This window comes from Rhamphochromis sp. 'chilingali' (genome assembly GCF_963969265.1).
Source record: "Rhamphochromis sp. 'chilingali' genome assembly, chromosome: 1".
NCBI classification, from domain to species: domain Eukaryota; kingdom Metazoa; phylum Chordata; class Actinopteri; order Cichliformes; family Cichlidae; genus Rhamphochromis; species Rhamphochromis sp. 'chilingali'.
The window spans coordinates 70,424,312-70,442,122 of NC_137929.1; the positions used below are offsets into that span (position 1 = coordinate 70,424,312).

At 48.0% G+C, this 17,811-nt stretch overlaps 1 protein-coding gene and 1 pseudogene across 2 annotated transcripts in view; one reads left to right on the plus strand and one right to left on the minus strand.

The window, feature by feature from the left end:
* The window catches only part of LOC308410101 (uncharacterized protein), a gene marked incomplete at its 3' end in the record, with an annotated part of 6,339 nt that extends 2,809 nt beyond the window's left edge, over positions 1 to 3,530 (minus strand). Inside the window, exons 1-2 of the mRNA XM_080903225.1 lie at positions 3,174 to 3,530; positions 1,219 to 1,907 (exon numbers count right to left, since the gene is read on the minus strand). Of these exons, the coding sequence (XP_080759351.1) occupies positions 1,219 to 1,725 (507 nt within the window). The 5' untranslated portion in view covers positions 1,726 to 1,907; positions 3,174 to 3,530. The remainder of the gene's footprint in view (positions 1 to 1,218; positions 1,908 to 3,173) is intronic.
* Positions 3,531 to 3,583: 53 nt separating this feature from the next.
* LOC308395906 (CST complex subunit CTC1-like) lies at positions 3,584 to 17,260 on the plus strand (annotated as a pseudogene). Its single transcript, XR_013974757.1, has 25 exons — positions 3,584 to 3,878; positions 4,111 to 4,195; positions 5,187 to 5,286; positions 5,362 to 5,584; positions 9,553 to 9,782; positions 9,859 to 9,988; positions 10,058 to 10,356; positions 10,437 to 10,559; positions 10,646 to 10,875; positions 10,996 to 11,140; positions 11,214 to 11,416; positions 11,489 to 11,658; positions 11,741 to 11,855; positions 11,999 to 12,404; positions 12,488 to 12,577; positions 12,902 to 13,039; positions 14,061 to 14,107; positions 14,246 to 14,331; positions 14,503 to 14,638; positions 14,915 to 14,983; positions 15,057 to 15,219; positions 15,422 to 15,477; positions 15,584 to 15,740; positions 16,459 to 16,579; positions 16,650 to 17,260. The product of XR_013974757.1 is annotated as a CST complex subunit CTC1-like (transcript).
* Positions 17,261 to 17,811: the final 551 nt, after the last annotated feature.

Here is a 17,811-nt window from a genome sequence, read left to right on the forward strand (position 1 = left end):
CGTTCTTAAATGCAGTCATAGTTTCTTCTGTCCTTACACGTCTGTATCTCAGTTGTTCTTCATGCTGATTTTTCTTATAATTAGTGTCATAAACTGCAAAAACTGGTAGGTGATCACTGATGTCATTAATTAATATTCCGCTCACAATGTTGTTTTCCATATTGTTAGTGAAAATATTGTCAAGTAAGGTGGCACAATGTGGTGTAATTCTGCTGGGCCTGGTTATTTTAGGATGTAAACTCAAACTGTACATAGTGTTTAGGAATTCGTCGGTCATTTTATGCTTTTTTGGATTCAACAGGTCAATATTAAAATCACCACAGATAAACATAACTTTTTGATTTGTTTTAGAGAATATTTCCTCTATGAAGTCATTAAATACTTGAATACTAGAGCCAGGTGTTCTATATATACAGCTAATTATTACATTTTTTTCTTTTTCCTTATAAATTTCAATTGTTATACATTCTAGTAAATTATCAATTACAGTTGTCATACTTTCTACCACCTTGTAGTTTAGGTTTTTATCCACATACACAGCTACTCCCCCTCCACTCTTGTTCCTTCTATTTACAAAATTCACTTCATATCCCTCCAGTCCAAAGTCCATTCCTTTCTCCGCATTGATCCATGTTTCAGAAATGGCAATAATTCCAAATGGATTTGTCAACTCATTTAGATATTCCTTTATATTGTTGAAGTTGGCATACAGACTTCTGCTATTAAAATGGATTATTGATCATTTATTTTCCGTGTTGATGGTGTGCTTAAACTGTTCATCAGTGAAGTAGCAGCAGTTACAGCTGATGTTGTAGAAGAAATTATTTTCCGGGTCTATATCCTTTTCTAAGTCTAGAACATTATGGTCTGTGTATCGAAATGTTCTCAGTTCCAGATTATCATAAAGAGAATTCCAATGAGTCATGTTGATATTGTTGCCGGATGCAGATGAAGTTCTTTTGGACTGTGCCATGTGTTGTGTTGTGTGTCACGTCACATGTGTATTCATACCTCCAGAGTAAGTTGACCTCAGTATTTGTCCAGCTCTTCCATATTTCTGATGACCAACACTTTGGCTTGTTCCGGTGTTCCATTGAGTTTAATGAATACTTTACAGTTGGTGGTCCATGTATTTTGAATTTTTCCCTGTTTCTTCAAGTAACGTGCTTTCCTGGCAATGTGCGCATTTCTTTTTATCAGATGTTCGTTCATGAAGACATCGGATCCTTTCAGTTTCTTTCCTTGTTTTAACAGTGCTGTTTTCTGTTTTCTGTTTGCAAATCTCACAATGATGGCTGGTTTGTTACTGTCATTTTTTCGGGGTAGAGGGTGGCAAGCCTCAATGTTGTTATAATCCACTTCCACACCTTTGGACCGTAGAAAGGTAACCACTTGATGCTCCGTGGAGTTGACATCTTCCTCTCCTGGCCCTCCTACATTGTCAGTGGCGACCGCCCGGGCGTATGACCGGGGTTTGATGCGAAGCCCCGTGATGATAACATCGTTCATCCGGGTGTACTGCTCCAAATCCGCCACTCTGTTCTCCAGGTACGCCAGCCGCCGATCCTTCTCGGCGTTCTGGATGCGGAGAGCCTTAACTTCCTCGACCAGGTCCAGGATGGCTTTCTGCTGCAGTTTGACAGTAGAAATCTCCTCTGTCATAAACTCCAGCGACTTCTTAATATCGTCTCCTTCCTCGGCTGACAGAACTTTTTTCGGGCCCATGCTGAGAGACGCTCTCGTAGCTTTGCCGTGACCACTTCTTTATTTTTCCTTTGTTTGATGCTTTGCTTGGCTTTTGTTTTGTCTGACCTTTTCTGATTAAAAGAAAATTGAGCTCACAGGACACCATGTTGCCTCAGCTGATGCAGTCCTCTTTGCAATAATGTTTATTTCCAAAGGAATTTCTAGAAATTGAGAACCGTAAAATTCACAGAATGAATTAGAAGATAACTCTGATGTAGTTAAACTAAAATCCTCTGTGGGGGTTAGTATATAAACTCTTAACACCTAGTTAGCATGAGTAAGTGTTGAATGATCAACTCCAGACAGATTTGGTATTCAACACTAAGTCAGAGTTAACGTTCCAACTCTCCAATAAGAGTTAAATTAACTTATAAAGACACTTTAAAAGAGCTGAAATCAAATCTGACAGTCTTCATTTGGACATGTTGGATTTGCTGTGTGGTAAGGCACCTGGGCCAGATGGCTTTCTGACTTTACAAAACCTTCCCAGAAAGAAGAATATTGCCTCTTTTTAACATGTATGTAGAAGCATATCAAACTGAGGCTCTCCACCCACTGTGAGACAGGCAGTGAGTACTGAGAAACCTGCTAAACCTGCAGAACACTCATCATTTAGAGTCTGACGGGGGTTGACACTAAAATACTTTAAATGTTTAGCATGAAGATCAGAGCCTTGGATCCCACATTTGATTCGCTTTGTACCAAAGCATCAAGGGTTTCACAATATAAGAAGGGTTCTCATATAATTCATGAGGGATGTGATGCTAACGATGCAGCTTTATTATCACTGGACGCTCGTCAGGCCTCGGACAGAATAGACTGGTCAGATTTATTTAACCTTCTCCCAAGATATGGATTTGGAAATCATTTTCTCAGATGGGTTCAACTTAACCCGTCACATTGGAGTGTTCCACTCATCAGGGGTGCCCGTTATCTCCAATGCTATTCATTCTGACTATGGAACCTCTGGTGATGACACTTACAATGAGAGCTGTACTATTTGGTTTCCAGTTAGGAGATCGAGAGCAGAGATTGGCCCTAGGCCCTAGACTAGGCTGTCTGTTAGCAAAGTTGCAAAATTAATGCTACAAATGGAGCTATTTAGACGATTTTCTGGCTATAAATGATTCAAAATCCTCCTCCGTCCTATTCCTGAACAAGGATGAAAGGTTATGCAAAGTTTTTATATTGAGTCACGTCCTCTGCCTCCTCCAAAAGAATCCTTTCAGAAGTTAAACGATATCTTTAACTAACAAAGGTCCTAGATGAAGACTTGGCTTGTTGTACCTGCCATATGAAAGAGGGGGTTACAATTCTCTGATCTTAAACTGTATCACTGGTCTGCACAGGTGCGCTCAGCCATGCTCTATTTTTCCACTGAGACACCTGCAGCCTGGATAAAAAGTGAACAAAAAACAGTGACAAACCTTCAGTTTGATCTGCATCTATGCTCTGCAAGCTCAAAAAATAAAAAAATAAAATTATATATATATATATATAATTTTATTTTATTTTATTTTAAAGTTTCCACTTGACAGAAATGTGTTTTTGTTGGAGATTCCCGAGGTTCGCACGGTGTCATCCTCCTGAAAAGGAAACACCTTGTGGCGTCAGGTGAGCTGCAAAAGGTGCTGTCAGTCACATGACCCTGAGCCTCAGCAGGAAGTCTGACCCCTTCATAATAAAAGCATGTTCTTCACCTGCACTAATCAGGCTGAGAACACGCTGGGCTGGAGTCACGTGATCGACTTGTAGTTCAAACACAGCTGTTTCCTTTCCTGAGTTCTTATCACATCTCCTAAACACATTTCCTCCACCTCACAACGCACATGCGCAGTAGAGATCCTGCGTGAGCAGAGACTAGTCAGTTTAATAAGTTTGATGATTTGTTTAAAATACAGAACAAAAGTAAACAAAGTAGGACGGTAGGGCATCATGGCGGCTTTATGAACGGTAAGAGGCGGGAACACGGGGGCGACGGTCAGAGGGAGGACATCAACAGGAGGAGGACCGGAAGCTGTTTGAAAGCCGTGAGCGGGAGTTTGTCAGCAGGGGGAGAAACCGGCACCCGGAGCGAAGACATGGACCCCCTGCAGGAGCTCCTGGACCGGGTCAAGCCCAGCACCGAGGCGGTGAGTCCCAGTCTGACCCTGTTTGCCCGAACTGAGCGATAAATAACAGTCTACGTACACGCACAGCCCTGCGTACGTAGACTGTCTGCGTCATGACGTAGGCAGAGCAGCAGCCGATCGCTGTTTCGAGCTAATTCTATAGCAGAAATCCACACAGAAAAGAGAATATAAGGATGTGAGCCTGTTTTACATTTATTATTGTGACCTCCGACCTGCTGCTTTGTTTCTTTAGGAGTCCCTGTGGTTAAAGAACATCTTCACCTCCATCTCTGAACACCTGAGTCCTGTGGTGTGTAGCTCCGCCCCCTCGCAGACAGGTGAGTTCCTGTTTGTTTGAAACAGCTGGCTGATAAATCAGCTGTACTTTAAATCCTTAATGACGATGTTCACTTATGAAACCAAATACTATTTAAACCATTATTTAAACAGTGAAAGCAGGGCTCACCTGCCCTCACAGGTGTCATCAGAGCAGTCCAGTGTGTAGATGTGAGTGTGGTTCAAAGGTCAGAGCCATGAAGGTGACCGACTGTCAGTGAGGAACAGGGAGGACTAAGAGTCTGAGGATGAAGAGTAGCTGCTTCCTCAGGTGGTCCCACCTGTTGACACATGTCACAAAATCAGTTTTACCCCAGTTCTTTTTATTCCTCGAGCATCCAGAGATGGCACCGGACTCAGTAGTCATTTTCACAAAATCTTTATTCATCTTCATTTATCTTTACTCTTCTTCATTTAAGCATGCACTTCTAGAAGGGAAGACGAGGCCGATGTCCCTCTGCAAAATCTTCACCCCTTTGTTAGTTACAGCCAGCTTTATAGAAACGTCCCCATCATAAACCCCCCACGGTGTGCTGCAAACTCTGTCTGTGTCTATGTGCACGAGCACATGAATGCCTACATGTGCGCATTCCCGCGTGCCTATATGAGTGCTCATGTGTGACCGTGTGCACATGAGTAAGTGTGTGTGCGTGACCGTTAAAACACTGTGGGTGTAGGTGACTCCCTAGAGGTCATAAAACCCCTCTCACTCCCAGACCACAGGTATCCAGTTACAATGTTGAGACCCCCACCCTAAAACATCCTCTGGGGAATTTCCACTCAGCATTAACTCCTCTCTGTTTTACTTTCACAGCTCAAGTGGGGGAGGGGTACCCTACAATAGTTCTACATTCTATGTTAACACATTTCTAAACTCTAAAATAAGCTAAACATTCTACACACACCAGCTCTGGTGTCCACTTCAGGTGTTCTCAGTGGGCGGGGCTTCAGTTGTTTATGGTTGTGTTTACCCTTTAAACTTTGTTTTCCCAGGTAACCACGGTGACCTCAGCCTCTTCGATCTGAGCATGTGTGCGGTGCAGGCGATCCAGCAGCAGATGTGTGTGGCCCACAGCTTACCTGTCAGCTACAGGTAACGCCCGCTGACATCATCGCTGTAGCAGGTCACGTGACCTGGCCTTACCGCTGTCCTCCCGTCTGTCCGCAGGCTGCTGTCCGTCTCCCAGCTCGTCTCCCAGCAGCACCTGGCCTGCGTCAGCAACCTGTCCTGGAGCACCAATCAGCAGAGAGCCTGGGCCAGGGAGGCGGAGCTCGCCGTGCCGGGTCAGAGGGCGCTGCCGAGGGTCAACCTGCTGCTGATTGGCTGTCTGAGAGAAGGCCCTGACGGAGAGTACAGGCTGACGGACGCCAGCGGCAGCGTCATGTGTGAGGTGAGTCAGAGGGGGAGGAGCCTAACCTTAACCCATCGTCCATCAGCTGGTTAGTTCTCAGGAGCTTCTTCACAGCAGCGTCACTAAACCGGATCTGGTCAGAACTGATGGTAACGAGGTCACAACAAACTGCAGGTGTTCATGTGCAACGTGAATGAAATCGAATTCCTCTTTAATTCAGCTCATTCTCTGTGCAGGGACACAAGTGCTGATAGAGTCGAATCAGAATCAGAATCAGAATACTTTATTGATCCCTGGGGGAAATTATTTTTTGTTACAGTGCTCCATTTTAAACCAACATTAAGACAAGACAGACAATACACTAACTAAGAATAGTACAATATATACATATATATACATACATACATACATAAGTCACTTATAAATAAATATTTGGAAAAGAAACATGTGTAGTTGTAGCAGCAAACAGTGTGTTAAGTGGATGCGTTGTACAGGGAGATGGCCACAGGCAGGAATGATTTCCTGTGTCGTTCAGTGGTGCTTTTCGGTAATCTCAGTCTCTCACTGAACGAGCTCCTGTCACTGACCAACATGTCATGGAGTGGGTGGGAGGTGTTATCCAACATTGTCTTTATCTTGGACAGCATCCGCCTCTCCGACACCACCTTGAGGGAGTCCAGCTCCATCCCCACAACATTGCTGGCCTTACGGATTAGTTTATTAAGTCTGTTGGCATCTGCGACCCTCAGCCTGCTCCCCCAGCATGCAACAGCATAGAGGATCGCACTGGCCACAACAGACTCATAGAAAATCCTCAGCATTTTCTGGCAGATGTTGAAGGACCTCAGTCGCCTCAAAAAATAGAGACGACTCTGGCCCTTCCTGTAAAGTGCTGTGGTGTTTTTAGCCCAGTCCAGTTTATTGTCAATGTGAACTCCAAGGTATTTATAGTCCTCCACAATGTCAACACTGACCCCCTGGATTGAAACAGGGGTCAAGTGTTTCCTGGTCTTCCTGAAGTCCACGATCAGTTCCTTGGTCTTTGCCACGTTGAGCTGCAGATGATTCTGCTCACACCACGTGACAAAGGAGTCGACCACAGCCCGGTACTCTGTCTCATCATCCCTGCTGATGCATCCAACCACTGCAGAGTCATCAGAAAACTTCTGAAGATGGAGGTCTCTGTGCAGTGGCTGAAGTCTGTGGTGTAGAGGGTGAAGAGGAAGGGGGAGAGGACAGTCCCCTGTGGTGCCCCTGTGTTGCTAATCACCTTGTCAGACACACACTGTGGGAGACGTACATATTGTGGTCTTCCTGTCAGGTAATCAACAATCCAGGACACCAGAGAAGCATCCACCTGCATCGCTGCTAACTTATCACCCAGGAGGGTCGGCCTGATGGTGTTGAAAGCACTGGAAAAGTCAAAAAACATGACCCTCACAGTGCTCGCCGGCTGGTCCAGATGGGTGTAGACACGATTGAGCAGGTAGATGATGGCGTCCTCTGTTCCGAGACGAGGCTGATAAGCGAACTGAAGGGGATCCAGATGTGGTCTTACTATGGGTCGCAGCTGGTCCAGGATGAGCCTTTCCAGGGTCTTCATGATGTGGGAGGTCAGTGCCACGGGCCTGTAATCCTGGGGGCCACTGGGACGAGACGTCTTTGGTACAGGGACGAGGCATGATGTCTTCCACATCACCGGGACCCTCTGCAGACTCAGACTCAGCATAAACAGTTTATGAAAGACTCCACACAGCTGGGGGGCACAGGCCTTGAGGACAAGGGGACTCACTCCGTCTGGTCCAGCAGACTTGCCTGAGTGAAGTCTCCTCATTTGCATCTCAACCTGGTATTGAGTGAAGGTGATGGGTGGGGGAGGGGTGTCAGGAATCTCACAGGAGGCAACATGTGAAGAGAGAGGCTGGCACAGTGGTGTGGCTCTGGATTCCAGGCTGACTGCAGGTGAGGTTGTGGGGGTGGGAGCAGACACTGTGGTGTCGAATCTATTGAAAAACAGATTCAACTCGTCGGCTCTATTCTCACCTCCCTCAGCTCCCCTGCTGTTGGTTGGCCTGAATCCAGTGATGGTCTTCATGCCCCTCCACACCTCTCTCATGCTGTTCTGCTGGAGTTTCCACTCCAGCTTCCTCCTGTAATTGTCCTTAGCCTCTCTGATCTTGTCCTTTAGTAACACCTGGACCTTCCTCACCTCCTCTTTGTTGCCCCCTCTGAAAGCCCTCTTCTTGTTGTTGAGGAGGGCTTTGATGTCCTTAGTCACCCACGGCTTGTTATTTGGGTAACAATGAACAGTCTGAGCTGGAACAATGGAGTCGGTGCAGAAAGTTATGTAGCCTGTGATACACTCAGTAAGCCCATTGATGTCCTCGGCGTGAGGCTCACAGAGTGTTTCCCAGTCGGTCACCTCGAAACAGCCCTGTAGTTCCGCTATTGCCTCCTCTGACCACCTCCTAACAGTCCTGGTGGTCACAGGTTCCCTCCTCACAATTGGCACATAGCGGGGGGTGAGGTGAATCAGGTTATGATCTGACCTACCAAGTGGGGGGAGGGAGGAGGAGCTGTATGCATCCTTGACGTTAGCATACAGTAAGTCTAAAATTTTCTCTCCCCTGGTGGGACAGTCCACCTGGTCATCACACGCTTCTCTGCTGATGTTTACATCAGCATGAAACAAGCAAACAAGCTCAACAGCTGACTTTCATTTCTGTAACTCAGAAACATCAGGACTTGTTAAATGTGAGCTGTGTTTATATGGATTCACTTAGCTGATCGATAAGTAAGGATGTAAAGACAGAGTCTGTCAGCAAGTGAGTAACTGTGCTGGCACAGACGTGATGACAGCAGAGCTTTATAAAGATGTGGAGCCTCCTCCTCACATAAAGTATACAGATAGCATCACCTGCAGTAACCTGACAGATTACAGTCAGACTCAGCAGCAGGCTCAGTGTGGTCCTAGCGTCACCGCACAGATTAATGACTCACAGTTAGGGCTGCTCGATTATGGCAAAAATGATCATCACGATTATTTTCACTGAAATTGAGATCTCGATTATGTGACGATATTTATTTAACAATAACAATGTGTTGGATAATGACTTTAAAGATTGTCAAAAAATAATATAAAATAGTGCAAATACTGATAACAGTGCAAATGTTTGCAATGTAAAAAATGAATGAAAAATGTAAACATCTGTGTTTAGTGAACTGCAGTGTTGCTCTGTGGTGCAGCTACGACACCGTAACAAAGTTTACACACTGTGTCTACTTGATCCACGTCTGACTGAACCCATAATGTTTCCACACCACTGAAGTTTTTTTTGTTTTTTTTACCTCTTTTCAACCAACAGCAGTCACTCTCCTCTCCAAATAACTTCTGCTGAGCTTTCCGAGCTTCCCTCGGGTCCTCTTAATTGTTGTGACATGTGTTCGAAATGCAGAGAGGTGCGCTCGATTTGCCACACGGAGCAGCGCGAGAGTAAAGCACGAGGGAGGGGCTAATAATCGGCTCAGTCATTTTTAATGATCGTTGAAAGCCCAGATCGTAATCGTGATTAAAATTCGATTAATTAAGCAGCCCTACTCACAGTACTTGAAATGTGCAATTCCCTTGTGTTCTTATTGCTATTTCTATTCTATTCTTCCCTTTTCTATACTCTGTATTTGTATATGTGTATATTTCTGCTCACCTTCTGTAACTTCTGTCGGTGCTGGGCTGCTGGAAACCGAATTTCCTGGAGGAACGCAGCCGAGGGATCAATAAAGTTTCATCTAATCAGATTAGATTAGCAGATCTAATCTAATCTGATCTGATCTGATCTGATCTAATCTAATCTGATCTGATCTAATCTGATCTACTGCAGCTATAAAACAAACGGCATCACTGCAGATCAGAGCTGATGAAGCTGTCATCATCAGTACAGGCTTCCAGCATCCACCCAGGACACACTCCGCCTCTCTCTCACCCGCGTCTCTCTCTCTCCCTCATCCAGTGCCTGTCTCTCTCGCCCCTGTGGCTCGATCGTCCCGTTTTCCTCCCTCACTGGAACTACATCCCCCACAATGCATCGGGCCAGGAAGAGGCCGCAGGCTTCTTGGAGCTGATTGGCTCCCCTGTCCTGTTGTGTCCTGGTGCTGAGCAAGGATTGGCTGCTGCTCCTGGAAGGGTGGAGCTAAGCGGAGCGGTGGGAGTCGGAGAGGCCGGCAGGCTGCTGAGGCACAGGTGGGTCACATGACCTCTGAACTGCAGCGGAGTTTCTGAGCAGTGTGTGTGACAGATGTGTGTGTGTGTGCTCCAGGGTCAAAGGTCAGCGGCTGAGCGTGTTCGGAGAGGTGGGCTCAGTCTGCCCTCTGCTGGCCGTGGCAGGAACGACCTTCTTTTGCTTCACGCTGACGGATGAGTCGCGCTCGCTGCCCGTGCTCGTACAGGTACCAGCTCTCTGAGGATGATGATGGTGAGGAGGGATGATGAAGCTCAGTGTGTGTGTGTGTGTGCAGGACAGCAGCCGGCTCAGCTGGATCCAGCGTGTGTGTGTGTCGGGCAGAGCGTGTGTGTGACAGCTCTACGTGTGTGTGCGCTACGAGGCTGGAGAGGAAACAACATCCTGTGTGTGACGAAGCGCTCCGAGCTGCACGCCGACTACACGCACACACAGGAACACACACAGGAACACACACACTCTGAGTCCCTGCTGTCACAGCCTGCTGAGGACGACTGTGAGGAGGCGGAGCATGAGGAGGTGGAGCTGGACCAATCAGCTGTGAGGATAAAGCAATCCAAAGTCATCAGCTACCAGGTGAGAGTGCTGTGAGCTCTGATTGGCTACCACAGGTTTGTACCTGTGTGCTGATTACTAAGCCTCCTCTGCTGTGATAGGGCACGGTGACTGAGGTTGTGAGTGAGGGGGCGGGGCTCTACGTGCTGGATGGGAAGGTGGGTCTGTGCGTGGCCTATCAGCCGGCGGCGAAGAGGAAGCTGAGGGCGGGAGACAGAGTGGAGGTGAGTCACATGATGTGACATCATCATGCCCGTTTGTGTTCGTGGCAGCCACGACTAATAAAGTTTGATGGTTCCTCCTCCTGCAGTTGCATCACGCCCACTTCCTGTACCGGCCCTGCCCGGACTTCCCTCCCAGCATGCTTTGCACCTGCCTGCGCTCCAGCCTGAGGGTGACGGCCTTCAGCAGGGCGGGAGGCTCGCCACCCGACAACCGCTGCCCGGGAGATGGGGCATTACCACGGTTACTGCTGCAGAGAAACACAGATGTGTCCGATTACCTGTGGACCTGTCACCTAAGCTCGCAGCTGGCACACAGGTGAGGCTCCACCCACCACCACCTGTCCACAGTCAGAGACAGCAGAGCCTAACCTTTGTCCTCCTGTCCTCCGCTGGCTCTGGCTTGTTTCCTGGTCCTGGTTCTGGTCTTGGTCCTCAGTCTGGTCCAAGGTGTGTGGAGGCAGCAGTGTGTGTGCTTGCTGTCCTGGAGGCTGATGGAGACTCTGAGCAGAGCTGGAGGACGAGGACGCAGAGACATCTACGCTGAGATGCTGGACGAGCCTCACACCTGTCCTGTGACGCAGGTAGGTCCCACTCTCACCTGTCTTCCTTACAGGTGAGTGTGGAGCATGCTCAGTGTGCTCTGTGTCCCTGCAGTACAGCGTGTCCTCGGCGGTCCGGCAGTACCTCGGTGTGTCGGAGCTCCTGGAGTCCCTGCAGACTGGCTGCTGGTCTTCGGCCCCTCTGAGCTCTCTGCTGCCCCCTGATGGCTCCAACCTGACCTCCGCCCAGATCAACGGGTTCCTGTCCTGGTCTTGCAGGACTCTGTCCTCCGAGCCTCGGGGTGGAGACGCTGTGAGGTAAGGTGACAGCAGCTCCCACATGAAGTCATGTGATTATGTACCAATGGTTTTTGCCGGTTTGTGTGTCAGGCAGCGCCCCCTGCTGCTGGTCGGCGTGCTGGAGCTGCCGTCACAGACGTCTGAGTTCAAACACTCGATGCAGCTCAGAGACGCCGCGGGAGCTGCAGCCTGCGTGCTGACGGAGAGCAGCGAGGAGGAGGAGGGAGCGCAGAGGGCGGTCTTTAACAGCGCCTGGATCGGTACAATGCACGCACACAGACACACACACAGGGACACACAGCTTTATTCTTTAATGTGTGTGTGTGTGTGTTTGTGCTGCAGGTTGTCTGGTGGGTGTGGTGCAGTTCACCATGGTGACAGAGAGATTCCTCCAATCAGATTTCCCCTCCTACCAACACCTGGACCAGGACAGGTTCATCACACACAAACACTGCAGGTACACACACGCACAACCTGCAGCATGCTGACTGCTCATTGGTCCATTCTGTGATGTAGGAGGGCGTCTGATTGGTTCAGGGTGTGAGCTTCCTTCCTGGTTGTAAACATTATGAGTTAAATAAAGCTGGGTTCAATTCACAGGGTTTACCTGCAGTTCTCTCTGGACCACCTGCACATCCTGAGTCCATCTGTTGCCATGGAGACACACCTGAGACACAAGGGGGAGGAGCCAGGAGGGGATGTCACTGCCAGGAAGCAGACAGTAGAAGAAAAAGAAGAGACTGCTGGGAGTAAGAGGAGGAGAAGAGAAGAAGAAGAAGCCAACTCCGGCAACCCCTGGCCCTGTGTCTCCATGGTGATCAGGGTGGAGCAGAAGGAGGGTGTGTCCTGGAGGAATACAGGGGCGGAGGCAGAGGATCAGGAGGCAGGGCTGAGACTGTGCTTCTCAGTGAAAGCTGCTGTGATTGGTCCAGTGGTCAGCTGGAGGCGGGACCCAAAGAATGAGCCAATGACAGAGAAAGAAAGTGAACAAAAGCAGGAGAGACAGGTGAGAGACGCACCTGTGTGTGTTTACCTGAGCTCACCTGGATACACAGTTACGTGTGTGTGTGTGTGTGTGTGTGCGTGCAGGTGGTGCTGGTGTTCTCAGGTGTGTGTACGCGGTGGTTTCCTGTCCTCCAGCCTGGATGTTTCTACAGACTCATCGCCGCTAACACTCAGGTATCAACCCAGCTTTGATGATGTCACTAAGGGGCGTGGCCAGAGGTTTCCCTCATCGGTCTCTGCTCTCTGATATTAGTACACATGAACACGTTTTTCAGCTTTAACTGTAGTTGTTCACACACTGAGGTTAATTATGGAGTTCCACAGGGTTCAGTGCTTGGACCAGTTCTGTTTACATTATACATGCTTCCCTTAGGCAGCATCATCAAAACACAGCTTACACTTTTACTGCTATGCAGATGACTCCCACCATTCCTGTTTGTGGGGAGTTGAGCTGACCTGAATCCTTGCAGCTGATTGGCCCATGTGTCTGTCAATCAGGATCCCAGTGTTCTGATTGGCTGTGGAGTTTCTGAGCGCAGTGGGGTGGATCTCCACGCTGAGTCGACCCTACAAGTCAGACGTGGTTGGAGATTCCACACTCTGACACGCCCACTGCTGCTGCCCACCTGCAGACAGGTAACACTCGGTTTGCTCCCCGTCTTCCTCCAGGACCCTTAAACCTTTTTTTTTAGAGATTGACAGACCATGTGACTTTCACGCACTGCATTGTGGGTACAAGTGGCAACAAAATCAAAACACTGCATTAAGCGCTAGCATTTCCAGCACTTTGGGGTCCTTCGGGACTAAGTAAAGAATACAAATACAGGCCATTTACCGTTTATTTAGCTGTTGTTAAATATTTTATCTCCTGTACAGGCCAACACAATCTGTTTGTTGTTTCAGGTTGTAGTGTTACACAACATTTTCAGATCTAATATAAATAAAATGAGTGTTTCGTAATTCATTCAATTTATTGTCTTTATTTATAACTGGCATCATTGTTTCATTCTATTATAGAATCTTACAAGAAAGAGGCAACATTGTAAAAATCCATCATTATTAGCTGCTTCCTGAAAAACAAATCAACAATGCAAAGAAAAAAAACTTTGCTAACAACAAACTGGAAAACAGTTATTCATCACTTGCTTGCTTCAGTACAACCCTTGGGCACATATATGCGGACGTTTCGTGGCTGTTTCGATATCGCTCTCTCTCTTAACCAATCAGATCTGGCTGTGGTAGCAGCTTTAAACTCGGTATGACCCAGGCTGATAGAGGGGCCAGTCTGGATCACATTCCTGCATTTTGTTTCTGGTTTTCCTACAAAACACAACAAACATTAGCCCGCAAAGCCACAGTGAACAAAGCAGCATAGCAACGAATTCAATTCAAATCAATATAAGACTTATTTGTAACCTACATCATCAATCATGTTGTGATAAATTACGTAATAACTACAACAGAAGACTTAATAATACAACACAGTTAATAATACAGCAGCTTCTTGCCATTTTTGTGTTTCTTTTTATTACTGTGAGACTGTTTTCGTGTGAAAGCCTGCGTGCGCTAGTACCGCTTGCCACTCGTTCCCACAATCCTTTGCGGTTTTACCCCTGAATGACGTCACATTTTCCATCTCTATTCTCTGTGTTTTCAGGCCGTCCCACCCACAGTCTTGTCCGTCTCAGAGGTCTTAGACTGCAGGTAAACTGCTCGTCCCTCACTGAGTCGCCCCCTGTGGCCATTCGAGGAACTGCAGCTGCAGCCTGCTTTAAACTCTTACTGGTGTGTGTGTGTGTGTGTGTGTGTGTGTGTGTGTGTGTGTGTGTGTGTGTGTTTCAGCTCAGAGCTGGTGTGTTTTCAGGGTGTGGTGTCTGAAAGGATCAGTGTGAACAACAGGACCGCCCACTCTGGACACACACACTCAGGTACAAACACACAGGTGGTTTGTGTATCAGGCTTTTCTGCTGTGAAGTTGTAACATGGGGGTCTATGGAGGCGACTCACTGCTGCCTCTGCTGGACACTAGAGGAACTGCAGGCATCAGTGCTTCAGGTCTGAGTCTCAGGTCTGACTGTTAGCTGAATGTGTGTGTGCAGGTGTGCGTCTCACTCTTTGTGACCAAGCTGGGAGGAGTCTGCAGGTGTACCTGGACCTAAGCCACACCCCCTACCCACCTGGCCTGTTGCCGGGTAACACTCTGCTGTTGTCTGGTTTCCAGAGGAGGCTGTCCAGGTGAGACACACATAGACAGGCTTATAAAAGTTTGGACTCTTTATTTGGACTCATTTCCAACAATGTCAGCCCCAATAAAGTTATGGATCATCTTGCATCAATAGGCTGCTGGTTTTCTTTACTGGTTTCAGGTGTTACCAGCAAAATAGTTGTTTGATCATCTGGAAATGTAGCCAGATTTATTTATTTAGACAGAGATCTTGACCCCCCAATGTTCAATACAAAGTCACGCCCATGGTTACGTACCTGTGCGGTTTACCTGTGTGTGTGTTTCAGGACAGGAAGTGTGTACTGCACGTACTTACCTGTCAGCTCCATAACTGTGGTCTCCCTGGGAGACACCAGGTAAGTTTACAGGTAAAGTCTGGTTCACGTGTTTGTCGTGCTGTTGTTTATTTGTTTGTTTGGTTTCTATCAGCTCGGCCCAGCCTCCTCCTCCTGCTCCCATCATGCACCTGGGTGAGTGGGCTCTGAGCAGCAAGCAGAGGTGCGCTGTGGGACAGGTCAAAGGTCACGTGGTGTGTTTCCTGTTCCTGCAACTGCAGTGGAGCTGCTCGCTGTGTGGCAGCGTGTACACACAGGTACTGCATAAAATACACACAGTGTGTACAGGATGTGTTTAGTGTCAGTTTCTCGGGTGCAGTGAAAGTACTCAGAGTGCTTCATGTGTTGTTAGCGTGTTGGTGGCGTGTTAGTGTTGGTGCAGTAAGTAAAGTGTCGTTTTGGAGGAAACTGCTCACGATTTCAGGTGTGTGTGTTTACCTGTTGCTCTCTCTCTCTCAGGGCTGCAGCAGCTCTCAGTGTCACTCGACCTCGTCAGTGTTTCAGTCCAAAGCAAAGTAAGAGCAGCTTCCTGTTGAGCTCACCTGCTGATACGTGTTAATCACCTGGATGAGTCAGGTGACAGTCACATGATCAAACCATGTGGCTCTGCTCTTCGATCAGGCTGGTGATCGATGACGGGACAGGTGAGGCTCACGTCTGCTTCTCAGCTGCTCTGGTTCCTGCTCTGCTGGGATTGGCTGATGCTCAGTGGGAGGGGCTTCAGAGAGCTCTCAGGGTCAGAGGTCACATCAGAGTCTTCCCTCGTGGGCAGAGCCAGGTCAGTAGCACCTGTCAGGTGTACATGTTAACCTGTCACAGGTGAGTCATGTGCTCATCGTCGTCTTTAAACTTTATTTTGTCTTTAAAATTTAAGATCGGGTCATGTTTTTATTCCTGAGGCTTTAACTGTGAAAGGGCACATCCTGTTTGCATCCTGGTAACAGCTCCGTCTGCTCACACCTTACTGCTGAACTGGTTTGGGGGCGTGGCCACTTCCACCTTTAAAAGTCTGTAGGTGTGACGGACCCACGCTGGGCTCACGTGAACAGGAGGGAGGGGCCTTACAGCCGTGTGTTTCAGCGAGACTCAGGTCGTGCCCCTGACTCCACCCACTCGACCTGATGAAGCAGCAGGTGGTGTAGTTCTGAGGGTAATCAGGGCTGACTGTGAATGCCACACCTCCCACATGGAGGGTGGAGACCACAGGGGAGGGGCAGGACAGCGAGAGGCATTTAGGACTCGGGTCACACCAGGAGAACCCACAGGGCCCCTCCACCCACAGGTGGAGCTGTGTTAAAAGACTGAAACGTCCTGTGGTCAGAGGAGGTGAAACGAGAAGAAGATGCAGCTACAACCCAAAGAACAGCGTCCACACAGTGAAGCACGGTGGGGACGCTGTGGGGGGGCCACCACAGAGAGAAACAGGCGTCCTGCAGGACGTTTCCACAGGGCCGAGCCGTGAGTCTGCAGAGACATAACCTCTGTGTCTGTCTCAGGTGTGTGACGGGGACGCTGACGACTTCCTCCTCCACTTCCTGTTGTGTCTGTGCAGCAGTGATGTCATGATTCGGCCGCTCAGCCTCACCTGCAGGACACACACCAACCAGAGACCAGAAGGTAACCCCACCCTCACACACCACCCTCACCACCCTGACTGCAACCTTCAGAGTGTGTGTGTGTGTTTCAGAGGTGAGGAGGTTCACTCGAGGAGACAGAGAGTTCCTGACCAGACTGGCTCCTCCCCTTCAGCTCACCTGTCTGCACCTCCACCCTGACTGAGCTCCACCTGCTTCGTTCTGACTTCATCTGTTCTACGTGTTCGTACAAATAAAACTTTATAGTTCCTCCTCCTGTCACACGGTATCTCACCTTCACTGACCCTGACGCTGGTGATCAGGGTCAGAGGTCACACGAAGCTCTCTGGGTTTAACAGGTCATGTGACCCTTCTACAGGAAGTGATCCCTGTGAGTGGCGCCCACATCGGAGACGTTCTCAGATGGTGATTCATGAAACCTAATTGGTAAAACTAAACACTGAACGTGTTTCGGTTTGTTTACAGAGGTCAGACGGTGAAAGCTTCAGCCTGACCAGGAAAGAATCAGTCCTCTTTAAATCACACTTACTTTAAATGAATTCCTCCTCACCTTCATGTGTTTTGTATTATTGCATCTTATACTGAAAGAGTTCATCCATCGACACATTTGAATCCTGCAACATTTCACCGTGTCAGTTTGTCATGAATTGGACTATTTTAGGATTTCAGTTCATCTTTCCAATAAAGCTGGCAGCTCTGAAACAGCTGTTCTCTCTGAGGCTGTTTTGCATGTAAATAAAAGTGAAATAATTAAATGTTCTGCGAACAGACCGTCCAGTGGAGCTCCTCAGGGCTCTGTGCTTTCACCACTTTGTTTTCTATGCTAATGAGTGTCAGAGCACGTCAGCATCAGTCCTTCAACATGGTCACAGCCTCTGATGAAGGTGTTCAAATGTGGCTTTTAATCCAGGTTTACACTTAAACAGTCTCCATGAAACGGGCCTCTGCCCTCATTCATCCTGGAGATCACTCGTCTAAACCAACCAACATAAAGAATGTGATGTTTTCAAAGCGAACACGTACACACAGTTGTTATGGATACGATTAAATGTAGGAGCGATGATTCGTGAAATCCTACATGTGTGTTCTAACATGCTTTAATGATGGCACGAGCTGACAATGAATAACATAAAGTTAATAGTTAATCTGCAACAAAACTTTTTCACCGCTTCAGTTTTTGGTGTCGGGTTCTTCTCCACATACGGTTGTTGTGTGCATGGAAGCTGTTTAAAGTGAAACAGGAGAAGGGAGGGA